Source organism: Lathamus discolor, chromosome 4 (genome assembly GCF_037157495.1).
Source record: "Lathamus discolor isolate bLatDis1 chromosome 4, bLatDis1.hap1, whole genome shotgun sequence".
Taxonomy (NCBI): domain Eukaryota; kingdom Metazoa; phylum Chordata; class Aves; order Psittaciformes; family Psittacidae; genus Lathamus; species Lathamus discolor.
In genome coordinates, this window is record NC_088887.1 from 114,525,482 (window position 1) to 114,538,938 (window position 13,457).

General features: G+C 39.3%; 1 protein-coding gene across 1 annotated transcript in view; it reads right to left on the reverse strand.

The window, feature by feature from the left end:
- CNTN5 (contactin 5) overlaps window positions 1-13,457 on the reverse strand; it is a 234,548-nt gene that overhangs the window by 25,052 nt on the left and 196,039 nt on the right. The window contains exons 14-15 of the mRNA XM_065678713.1: window positions 10,342-10,500; window positions 9,773-9,922 (exon numbers count right to left, since the gene is read on the reverse strand). Coding sequence (XP_065534785.1) covers window positions 9,773-9,922; window positions 10,342-10,500 — 309 coding nt within the window. The remainder of the gene's footprint in view (window positions 1-9,772; window positions 9,923-10,341; window positions 10,501-13,457) is intronic.

Genomic DNA, 13,457 nt, shown 5'->3' on the forward strand with positions numbered 1-13,457 from the left:
CACAACTCAAAGTCAGGGAAGAACTAGACATATTTTATAAAGTCTTAGGCCACGAATGGTATGTCTCTACTGTTTCCCAGGTCATTAGGGATTTTGAACGTGTCAGTTCTTGCAAATCTTGTATGCTTTATCAGGAAAGCAATTTTCAGAAATTTTAAAGTAACCATACTTAAACATCCCCTATCATTTATTTCATAAGGCTGGAATCGAGACTACCATTATGGTTTTAAAAGCACATATGAACAGCTGATGGAATCCTTTAAAAGAAATTATAATTATCATCAACAGTGTGAATTTGGTTTTCATATTTTGCAAAACTACAAATCTTAATTGTTCCACTGGAACTGTATAATTTCTTTTATCTTACTTAGTGCTTTCCAAATGATTAATGTTTTGATTTCATTTGCTTTCTTTATTTGATTACGTATGTCTTAAGAGAAAAACTTTGTCTTTTCTTCTTTACAGCAATACATAGGTCATCGGTAGAAACACACTGTGAGGCATTAACTGAGAAAGAGCATTCTCTTTAGCTGATTTATTGTGCAGCACTGTGCCTTTGAACTATACAAAGAAAAATACATTTAAATAAATGTACACAGTACTCTTTATTTTCCATGTTGATCATTAGCAAATTAAGATCAAGGAAAGTGCAGTTTTTACTAGATCCTGGAAGTTCACATAAAATTTCAGAATTCATTTGTGCATTATCTTTTTGAACTCTGAACTCCCCTTTAAAGAACCTACGCCCTATTCTGTTTTTTCACATAAATGTTGCAAACCCACAAAGTTTATGAACTGCTTCTGATTTACACTTTATCTGTGTTCTTTTCCTTCCTTAAATAAATAAATAAATAAAAATAATCAATGTGCAACACCAGGATGAATGTTCTATAGCGAAAATATGCAGATGAAGAATCATCTGCCAGTTATTTAACAAGAAAAAATTATGACGCCACCTGTAATGGAGCATATTTAAACCTTGTGTAGCACCCATTTTTCTCTTGCCTTTTTAAGAGATTTTTTTGGGCAAGTTATAAAGATAAATGAAGTTTTTATGTAAGTGCCATGTTCCTGATGAGAGAGTATGCTGTATTCCTTTGAAGCACCCAACATGATGGCTTATTTAACCTGCAGTGTCCTCTTTCTAGAGTTTTCTTATTAACAGTTTTGCAGACTGAAGCCCTATTTAAATGAATAAACGTTACATGAATAAAACTGTCAAAACGATGAATTTCTTTTGCACCAAACTAAAATGTATATTCACACAGTGAAACTTTCTCAAATGAATAACCATTAAAAGAATAAATGTGTCAAAGGAATAAATTTCCTCTGCACTGCACCAAAGCAGATTATACACACTTAGAGGAGGACATTTTGAAATAAGTAACTATTAAGAGAAGAAAACTATTAAAACATTTTTTGCAAGGAACTGAGCTTATATACTAGTAAACCTTTCAGCGGCATCACCTTTATATCAGTGTTATATCTGAATTTACTTATTCATAGCCTACGTTTATTGCCATGCAATTAGTGACTTTCCAATCTTTAAGTTGTTAATTCTCAGCAGTGACACTCATGGAGATGCACTTGCACCCAGGCATGATGACAAACTTGGCTCCTGGACAGGATCCATTCAGCCTGGGGAATGAGGACATTAGGAACTCTTTTCTTTAATGTTTATCAAAGCTGAGAAATTCAGTATTGTTTCTTCTGGATAAATACACCCCAATTAGTAGCAAAGAGCTCTTTGTGTATTAGTATGTCTCATTTAACAAGAAGATGAGAGAACATCACCAACTGGAAAATGAATGTTTCCTTTGCTTAAAACTGGTCCTTAGGATCATAAAATATGACTATGCTTAACTTGATCATATGCCTGTAATTCTGATCAAAGCCTTCTCATAAGCCCCTTTGTCAGCTACCTATTCTCACTTGTCTCCTGTTTTATTCTTAGATCATAAGCTCTTTGGGATCAGGTCAGTTCTTTTTATTTGTTTCTGCAACCACTGGTAATGTTTGGAGGTAAAATCCAGGTCTCTTTGTTGTTACGGTAATGAGAACAACAAACAGTTACTAAAACCTGTGTTCTGAAAGACATGGTTACTAGATGTAGGTCAAAGTAAATAATGGTGTATGCTGGCACAAGCTGATGTTGAAACATCCACTTGAGACAAACAAACAAAAATCTTGAAATGACTCTGCCCAGAGTTTGATTTAAACAGAAACAGCAGGGTTTTTTATTGTGTTTACATTTTCATGGAAGTACCGTGATATGCTGAAAATGAAAGTGAAATTAAACACTATTAAAACTTATAACCCCTATACCAAACAAAAAAAAACCCTTCAAAATTTTGTCTAAGAGCAGGCACAAAGAATGTAGCCCTCAGCAGTCCTATGAAGCATTTGACAATATGCTTAAACTATTAATGATGGAAAAGTGATATGGAAAGGTAAAGCTTATATATGAAGCTGAGGCCAGTTGTTTAATAATTCAGGCATATCTTATGCATGAAAAACAGTGGTGTTTGTTTAGGACAAAATGTATGCACAGAACTAGTGTTGCTGAGGGCTTTGTGTATGGGAACAGTGGTTATAAAGTGCAGAAAAGTGCCGATAATTCAACCTGTGTGTAAAATCCAAACTGTACCTGTTTTGAAAACATAAATGGCTATGTTTCATTTGTTATAATGTCAGAATGAAATATATAATGATTTCCAATATTTTGCCCAAAAGTCAGTACCCAAAATCTTCGAATAAGGTCATCTTTATGGTCTACCAGAATCCACAGTTTCCACTGATAAATAAAAATAAGGGCGGAGTGAACAGAGAGGAACTTTTAGAACTAGTTTAAACACAATTAAGCAGAGAGCAGTTTTCAAAATGTTGGACACAGTGGAACACTGAAAGGGAAGCTAACATCCATCCCAAATATTCATGGTTTCATAGCTATGGTATTAACTACCACTTCCAAAATTTTACCCAAACCTTACGAATGCAGAGTTTAAAGTACATGTAGTTTTAAAACTAACCCTCTTAGTTGTGGGTAAGATATGGTTTAGAAGGAAAGGGTTTGTTGCAGCACTTCTTAATGTGAGGACCAAAGCAACAGCACATTCATCAGTATTTTCTTCTCAGTTCTTTTCCTTTCTATATAGATTTTTCATATATGTGTGTGTGTGTATCTGTCTCCTGTAGTACACATCTGGAAACACAGAGATGTTAAATGAAAACCCTTTCAATGTGCGAAAGGCCAGCCCTGAAGTTCACATCCTCCCACAAAACATTTCACATCTCATCTGTTCAGGTATGCAAAACGTCCTAGCATCTCGGAAGTGGATGATACACTGTATTCAACTAGTGGAAAACAAGGATGCCTCAACTGGTCTCAGGATCTACATTTCCTTTCTCACTTTATCTGTGTTTTTAATATTGGTAGTTTAGTAGGAGATAGAATTCAGTTCTATTCACTGATAATACTGTCATGTGTCATCTGTGTCTGAATAGCCCCCAAATCACCACATACAGGACTGAAATCTCAAATGCTATTATATATATGCCAGAGAACCAATTCCTTAGCCTTCCTGTTATTCTTTTAGCATCGCACACATTTTGATTGTTTGCCAATATATACTGCATATTAAATTGAGCCTGCAATAGTATGTGCTAGCAGCCTATTGGTTCTAAATATACCCATGCAGTCATGGGCATATCCTCCTTTTGTTTTTCTCTATGGAAAAGCAAATTTTCCACAAAGCCTTTAGTAGCCCATGTAATCATCTCCAAATGTCACATATACAGCAGGTTATTAATTTGTTTTAGAGCAAAAAGTACTTATGATAATGGGAAAAGCTGAAGCTTCTTTTATACAGGTCACAAACAAATAGAGCACCACTGCCAACAACAGAAAAACCCTAAAACAAAGCCAGTCTAAAACAGGTATCTTTCTTTTTTGTTCCCTGGACAGAGGCATTTCTTGTTATGCTATGAAGAAATTCTATCTGAAAGTAAGTGTGACATAATGGAAAATAAGAACTTATTAAAGATAAAGCCTGAGTATAACCTGTTACTAATAGAGTGCACTACATCATTGTTACCTCGTAAAATCAAGTTTGCATGCATGATTAGCAGGTTAAACTTTGATTCTACTCAATTTCTCTCTCCCCATGTTTTCCCATGAATAGATAATGTAATTGATGCTTTGCCCCCAGGCTTCAAATGACCGACTGCCTTAGTGGAATGCCAGACATGTTTAAATTCATGTTATTGGCTCTTTTCACCTTGTGGACCTGTAAAATATGTATCAAGGCTAGAAATGACAGAAATGCAGCAGCTGGCTAAAAGTTAGATGTGCCAGAAAATTGCAGTATTATCCATTCTGATGAAAGTAGTTATGAAAAGCAATTATGTTAACTAAATATGAACTAATAAGATTAGAGTTTAATTAGAAATTAAAGCAAGTGAAAACCTGTTTATTATTCTGTTGATTTCCTTATACCATCCCTAGTATTGTTTTCATGGGTATTTTTAGATAATGGACTAATATGAGATGTTGCTCCTATCATGGGGAAGAAGTGATAAGAGAGGCGTGGGGAGAGAAAAGACTTTAGTCTCCAGTCAAATTAGCTTGTGCCATTATAGATGCCAGTTTCCACTTAAGTATAAAATGCGGGAAGCAGAATCACAAATTTGCTGTCTCTGTGGGTTGTCTACACAGCTATCATTCAGCCTGGTGGATCTCAACTCTCGTTTAAGAATGAGACACAGTCACCTTCTCCGCTGGGAGACTGGTATTCCTGGAATTTTACCCAGTGCAGGGCAGCCTTCCTGTTTTCACCTGTGGGGCACATCTATGATCACTGAAAACAGCCAGGTTGCTCTGCATGGGTCATAAGTAGAGAGACTGATGCCATATTCTCTCTGAAATATGTCCTTTCACGTATATGTCTTTGTCCTGGGTTCAGCAGTAGCAGTCATTTTTCTCCTTCTTAGTAGCTGGTGCAGTGCTGCGGTTTTGACTTTCGGCCTGGGAACAGCGCTGATAACACCGATGTTTTTAGTTGCTGCTCTGTAATGTGTACTCTGACCAAGGACTTTCTGAGCCTCATGCTCTGCCAGGGAGGAGGGGAATCCGGGAGGAAGCAGAGACAGGACACCTGATCCAAACTAACCAAAGAGGTATTCCATACCACAGCACAACAGGCCCACTATATAAACTGGGGGCAGTTACCCGGAAGGGCTGGATCACTGGTCGGTCAGGCTGGGTATCAGTTGGTGGGTGGTGAGTGGTTGTATTTTATTCCCTTTTTATTTCCCTTGTCATCATTATTATTGGTGGTAGCAGCAGTGGTTTGTGTTATACCTTAGTTACTGGACTGTTCTTATCTCAACCCAATTGGAGTTACATTCTTTTGATTCTCCTCCCCATCCCTCTGGGAGCGGGGGGATGAAGCAGGGGGAGTGAGCGAACGGCTGCGTGGTACTGAGTTACCGGCTGGGTTTAAACCACGACAGCCTTTTACAGCTTGAATGCTACGATATTAGAACTGGATCCCATGTTAATAGAAATTTTCCCTTGAAGCCTTAAGATAAAAATAAGCATTAGAGGCATTCTGAAAAATAATGGATCACTGGGTGCACCAAGACAGATATTAATGTGCTAATCTGGAAAACCAGATACGAAATCCAGTGAAAACTATTATTAGATTTCCTGTCGGCATCTGAAAACTATACCAAGGGTGATAATTCACACAGTCTGTCTCAGAGGACAGAGCTAAACAGGATCTGCACTTTGGGAATATCTGAGATCAGGAAAAAGTAGCTGCTTCTTTTTTCTTTTTTTGTAAAAAAATGCTTCTGCTAAAACAGGTTATTATTCTATAATTCTATGAAGCCTTTGGCGTTTCAAGAGTGCCATAAAAGCTATAAGCAGCATGCTATTTTGCAGAGAACTATATGTGTTGTTTGGTTTATTAGTTTGTTTTTTTTGTTAATGGTTCTTTGTTTAAAGCAGAGTCCATTGTGTTCTGACTTCATAGCTCTCTGCAGATTCTAACAAACTGGGAGATTATGTCTTATTGTAACTCCCATCTTCTCATTCCCTCTATAGAATATTGCATATACCTTTTCTATTAAAAAATCTGAATCAACACAAACCCCTAAACCATTCAGAACTGAAACAGAAACCAAATCTTTTCTTACAGAAAGGTCTTTTGAAATTGAGGTGATGGCTACAGACTTCTGCTGTTCCATGCTGTGTTAAGCAGGCACACCAAATAAATTCAGTCTCAATTTCTCTGAAGGTGGTTGAGTTGTTTTACTGGCAGCTGTCTGGATTTCAATGTCATACTACAAAATGCTCCCTTCTAACATGACATTTGTGCAGCTGTAAATCTGGTAGGAAAAAGCTATTGCTAACTGGGAAGCTGAAAGTGCAAGTAAACAACTAGGGTGACATTTTTCCTATTTGAATTAATGTGTTGCTGATTTATTGGATGAAGCCTTGGGTGGGATGGTTTAGTATGAAGTGTCCCTGCCTATGGCAGGGGCATTGGAACTAGATGATCTTGAGGTCCTTTCCAACCCTAACTACTCTATGATTCTATGATTCTATTATTCAGGAAGGCCTGTATTGTTATCAGCTACATTGCCATTTATCAGGGAAGACCCCCAGGTACTGGAGTGCAGATCATTGCTACTTGAGTTAAGTACTGTTCCTTCTGGTAGCAGCAATGATGGAGTATTACCCAGAAATGAATATCAATCACTGAGTGAAAACACTGTACACTGCATGCTTTGTCTGTCCCAGGATTATTATTTAATGAATAACATATGAAGATAGGCTGAGAAAGTCGGGGCTGTTCAGCCTGGAGAAGAGAAGGCTGCATGGAGACCTCATAGCAGCCTTCCAGTATCTGAAGGGAGCCTAGAAGGATGCTGGGAAGGGACTCTTCATTAGGGACTGTAGTGACAGGACAAGGGGTAACGGGTTAAAACTTACACGGGGGAAGTTTAGATTGGATATAAGGAAGAAGTTCTTTACTGTAAGGGTGGTGAGGCACTGGAATGGGTTGCCCAGGGAAGTTGTGAATGCTCCATCCCTGATGGTGTTCAAGGTCAGGTTGGACAGAGTCTTGGGTGACACGGTTTAGTGTGAGGTGTCCCTACCTATGGCAGGGGGGTTGGAACTAAATGATCTTAAGGTCCTTTCTAACTCTAACTGTTCTATTATTCTATCATTGTAATTCATTTTTACAGAGGTGAAGTCGCGGTGATTGTCCAAAGGAATGCTAAAATTGGATGTGCATGAAGACAACTTTCATTAGTGTTGTAGGAATGTGTTTTAGTAAATACAGCCTTTGTTAAACACTGGGAAAGAAGAAGAAGAAACCTAAAAACATGACAGCTAGAGGAAACCCGACATTTTAAAACCTCAGTTTATAAGAAGAACATTCACTCACATCTTAAATACATCTGGCTGATTAAAATCCTGAACCATCCTTTCAAACACAGGGAACATATTCATATATGTGAAAAAACATAATCCCAGGGGTGCAAACTACTAGAGGATAAACTTTTTCCACAATATTTTTGTTCTCTGTGGTAAGTACCCCCTGAATAAATAGACAGTCATTCAAACATTTGGGTCTAGCAGTATTTTCATTTCCAATGAAATATGGAACAAAGTCAAGGAAAGAAAAAGAGGGGTTTTTTTTTTAAATCATTTGACATGAAAGTAGCTGGTGTTTTTTATTTCATTTCCCTTTCCTTCTTTTCTTACAGAACAATATGTGTAGCATCTGAATTTTCTTCTATACAGTTACCGAGTTTCACACTGTGTGGAGCTTCCAGAAGATGAGGAGGATAGTTGGAAAGAAAGCATCCTTCCACATGCATGAATGGGAATCAAATCACTTCAGTGCAGTTCTGTGATTGCACAGTGAAATTTAATATCAGCCAGCAACTACACAGTTATTTGAAGTAAAAAAAAAAAAGTTAATACAACTGAAGATAGGTTTGTTAGACTTCTTCTGAAACAGCGCAGCCAGTTCTGGGTGTCACAATGAGAAAGACATTGATCAACTAGAGGAGGTTCAAAGGAGGCCACCTGGGATGGTGGGACTGGAGCATTTGCCTTGTGAGGAAAGGCTGGGGAAGCTGTTTCAGACTTGTTCAGTCTTGAGCAGGGATGGCTTTGGGGGACCTAACGCTAGCTCCCAGTGCGCATGGGGAGGTCATTGAGGAGACAGAGATGGGGTCTTCGTAGTGGTGCAGGGTGGGAGAGTGGGAGAGCAAGAGACAGTGGTCATAAGTCGATATATGGGGAGCTCCAGCCAGATATATTGAAATGAAAATCACAATGAGATTAGTTAACTGCTTGCACAGGTTGTCCAGAAAGGATGTGCAATATCCCTCCTTGGAGGTTACAAATACTACACTGGACAAAGACGTGAACAATCTGCTCTGAAGCCAGTTTACCCAGCTTTGAGGAGAAGGGTGGACTAGAGATCTCCCAAGATCTCTTCCGGCCCTGATTATTCAGTCAATTCTGTGGCCCTGTCTAAGAAAACCAGCCTGAAAATTCTGCTGTGAATGCTTATGGGTGGCATATACACAGACTGGTGAACTATAGAGCTGAGGCACAAGATTAACATACCTTAAAAGATAAGAATTTTACTTCAGAATGCAAGAAGTGGACACATTTTGGCATTGCTACTTGTAATTCTTACGATCTGCCTTAATGAGAAGAAAGAGTGCAACACAACTGCTCTATTTGTCCAGAATATGCACAACTACAAAATCAATTACACTTTCAAACTCAAGTGGAATCTTTGAACTTGGCACTCTTCTATTAGGTATGATCAACAAAATACTTACAAATTATTCATCTGAAGAAACATCAAAATCAAACCAAAACTCTCTAGGCCTCCTAAATAACAAAGAATAAAGAATAATTTGAAAGTCTTCTGAGATGCAGTTCTCTTCTGAGGCTTTATTCAAACCCTCTCTCTATCTCTTTCTGCCTCTTAAACTGTGTTTCTCAAGCTGCCTAGGGATTTTTCTCAGATTCCCAATCCCTTTCTTTGTCTCTTCATTCTGCCCCAGTTACTGACAATGATTCCAAGCTCTGTGAGACCACTGCAATTTTCCCGAGTCCCAAATAGGATATAAAACATTTTTCCTGGGCTCCCACAGTACCATCCCAATTAGAAATACAATGAAATTTCTTTAAATGCAGTAACAGTTCATGGTAGAGTGTGCATGACAAAGAAACAGAGCACAAGATACTTCATATTGAGCTGCTTCTCATGACTTTCTTATCTTGCTGAAAAAAATTCTGTGCACCTTCAAGGAAAGAAGTTATGAAAAATAAGGAGGGAGAGACTGATCGGAAGCAGTTGTTTGAAGAGACTGAGAAACAGCCAACAGTTGAAGAGCAGTGGAAGCCTGCTACAGGGCAGGCAGCAATGGCTTAAGTGTAAGCCAGATGAAAAGTAAGGTAGACTGGATGGAGTAAGACAGCAGAGAATGGGTTTATTTGAAATTTCTATTTAATATTGAAATAATAATTTAAATAATAGATTATTTAAAATAATTAAACATTATTCTTGTAATTAAAACAAAATGGCTCCTCATTACAAAAATGTCACCCTGGAACAGTGATTACGGAACACACAGAGGCTTACCAGGGAGAAGAACATAGGCCTATTATCATATTTAAATAGTTCTTGTTTCTGATAGTCCTAGAAAATTAACTTTTTTATCCTCTTCTTACCTGCTTCATTGGTTCTGATCACTCGCGATGGTGTACTTGGGTCTCCAGTCCCAATTTTGTTGGTTGCTACAACTCTGAACTCATACTCCACCCAAGGGTTCAGTTCGACAGCCATAGCAGACTCCATGTCACCACTTATCACATCTGGAACTGCAGAGAGTAAAGAAATGTGTAGGTCACTCAGAAATCTGAGGCTCACATGCAGTGTCTCAATGGCAAGTGGACTCTGTGACATAATATTGCCATTAGAAGTGATAAACATCAAGGATCTAATATGTCATAAATCACAGCTAGGTTTTTGGCACTGTGGTACTCCTGAAAAGACACAGATTGAAGGATATAGTGGAGAGCTTTCTGCTTATTCACAGATGCAGCATGGCAGGTGTCTTTGTGTTGTCCTTTCAGAGCTGTTGCTAAGTAACATAAAAGGAATGAAAAAAGAAAGAAAAAAAAAATCAGTGCTTTTTATTTATCATTGTTCTATCTGTCCCTGTAGTTGCCGGTAGTTATTACTGTGATGAGCAGGAGTTTTGAACAGTTTAGCTGTTCTGTTTGAAAGTTTTTCTCACCTGTTTTTACGGTCTGCCAGCCAAGAGAAAATGGACTGCGTGCTTGCAGGTTGTAGAGGGAGATAGGGCTGTGATTGTCTGCCCCAGGACTCCAGGAGAGTGTTGCTGTTGTGTCTGAAATTTCCTCCACTATTACAACCCCTGGGGGACCAGGAGGACCTAGAAATAAAGTGGAATAATCAAACAGACTACACCATCATCACAGATGAACAGTAATAATAGAGGAGATGCATTCTGTAGGGACTCTGTGGAGTTCAATATCCATGAAATACAACTACATCACAGAGATACCTCATTTCCATGATTTCTGCTGGTAAACTGTGATTGTTTCTACTGTTTAAATGCTGCATGGATGAGGATCAATTAACTTGTCAGAGTGACAGTGGCAGAACTAGAAATAGAAACAGATTAAAAAAAAGATAAATCCTCCAATCCTCCATTATAATTGTTCTGAACCTGAAATTAAAGGAAAAAAATGAGCAACTTTAAAAAGCATCCAGGTTAGACTGAACAGTTGCAATCACATCCTCGCTTTGCATGAAGATTGTCAGCATTTCCTTGTCAGCAGGAAAGACAAACAGTGATCGAAATGAAGCACAGGTGGATTGCTTCTTGAAGAACAATAATATTGATAATAACTGAATCAAGAATGCAGCATTCATCCTTCTCAAATTCACTCATTCAGGGAAACCTCCTGAATTACTATCCTGCTGGAAGTACAGCTGTTTTGATTTAACTGTTTGATTTAGAGCTATTAAAACAAAAACAAAACCCAGACCCAAATATTTTGAAGGCTGATAAGTACTATGGGTCCATTAAAAACAAGCAAAAAAACCCACAACAACTTCTTGCTTTAAAGAAATTAAAGGATTATTTATTCTATTTAGCTGAACCAAATGAGAATATGCTAATCACCATTTGTACAGGCCATGTGACTCATCCAATAAGTGAGGCACGTGGTAACAACCACGACTACAAATTAAAATGTGTCTGTAGTGTCCCATTCCCACCCCGATTTTATTCTTTAATTCTTTCTGATATTGATATTACTGGTGTTAGAAAACGTTCATTTGCACTTGACAAACTAAATCAGTGGCAAGGTTCTCCTGGTTCAGGATCCTCTTCCACAGTTGCTGTAACCAGATGTTTAGGGGAAAATGTGCATCTCTGTCATGGGTAAAAGCAGAATAAACATCTTTCTTCTGGTTTCTTTTACGTAAAAGCTTATATAAGTACTGAAGGACAGGACTTAAAACTTCTGTAAAATGTTAATATTACTAATAGCTATAATTATTTATGAAAAATCCGGATTTTCTTAGCATCCAAAATCCTTCTGATTCTTTTCCATCCTCCTGTTGTTGAAGGCTGAAGTTTTGCTTCTGCTCCTACACAGATGGTGGACTGTGAAATCAGAAATGCACTACTGGAAACTTTCTCCCAGAATGAAGCTGCAGGAAGGGTGGTGACGGAAACAACTTTAGTAATAGAAAGCAACTGCTGTTACACATTTGCAGAAGCCCAATGCTGCTTGCATGTAGCATGAGCTGTAGTGGAGCAGGCCTTTTGGATACCTCCATTGCCACAACCTGCGATGAGTGGCGCAGTCCCACTTGCTGAACTGTCAGAGCTCAACAACTGCAGATTAGGGTGGCAAAAACTCAGGTCTGGTGTAGCTGTGGCTGGAGCGCAAGTGGTGTTTGCCTCCATACTTGTTACAAGCAAGGGTGAAGAGATAAATAAGAAAAAGCCTGCAGATTAATATATGGCTACGTGACTGGTGCCAAAGGCAGGGTTTTGGCTTTTTTAATCATGGGCTGCTATATGAGACACCTGATTTGCCTGCACAAGCAAGCAGTCCTTCTTCCTCCTGCGCTCCAGGCGAGTCCTCTTGATCAGGCAGTTATCCTGCTCTCCTGCCCACGCTAACTGCCTCGACCCGCTCCATTCGCCGCGCTCCTGGTCACTCGCGCTCCCAGGGCAGGTTTTTAACCACTCACAGCTGCTGCAGAGCCTCCTGGCTCCATCCCCGCTGAGTCAGCTCCTCGAGTGAGCTGAGCTGCCGGCTTCTGGGCAAGTCCTGTTGAGGACTCGAGGCTCCCTCCTCGGTGGCTCTTGTCACTCTGAGGTGAGGCTCCTGGACGCTGATCTCGCTTCGCTCCGCTCCGGTGTTGCAGGCGTCCTCTCTCAAAGCTACTCACCCCTCTATTCTGCCTTGGTGAGGCCACATCTGGAATAGTGTCCAGTTCTGGGCCCCTCAGTTCAAGAAGGACAGGGAATTGCTTGAAAGAGTCCAGCGCAGAGCCACAAAGATGATTAAGGGAGTGGAACATCTCCCTTATGAGGAGAGGCTGAGGGAGCTGGGTCTCTTTAGCTTGGAGGAGACTGAGGGGTGACCTCGTCAATGATTACAAATATGTAAAGGGTGAGTGTTAGGATGATGGAGCTAGGTTTTTTTCAGTGATGTCCAGTGATAGGACAAGGGGCAATGGGTGTAAACTGGAGCATAGGAGGTTCCATGCGAACATCAGGAGAAGCTTTTTTACTGTGAGAGTGACGGAGCACTGGAACAGGTTGCTCACGGGGTTGTGGAGTCTCCTACGTTGGAGATATTCAAGGCCCGCCTGGACAAGTTCCTGTGTGATGTACTGTAGGTTACCCTGCTCTTGCAGGGGGGTTGGACTGGATGACCTTTTGAGGTCCCTTCCAAACCTTGGGATTCTGTGATTCTGTGATTATTGAGATCAGCATTATTATATTTTAGTGCTATTTCGTGCAATCAAATATTCTGCTGGCTAAAATCCTTAGTCCATGAGTAGAACCAAGTTTATCTGAAAAACAAAGGCTAAAAATCCCCATTAACAGAAATATTTTTAGCTCCTGTGATGTTTTTGCATTTGCAGCTGCAAGCAGCTTTATATTTCCTCTGATATGCCTTTAACAAAAGCATGTTTACATGAACTGTGATAACAGTATGATCAGAGTTTTGTAATAGCTGGGCTCAGTAGCTTCAGAATTGAAAGAGACACTGAATCCTTTAAATGAGAAAGCAATTTACATTAGCCACTTTACCTCTCTTTGGTTGACAGTGATCTACAAACAATTAATTGACATTAAAA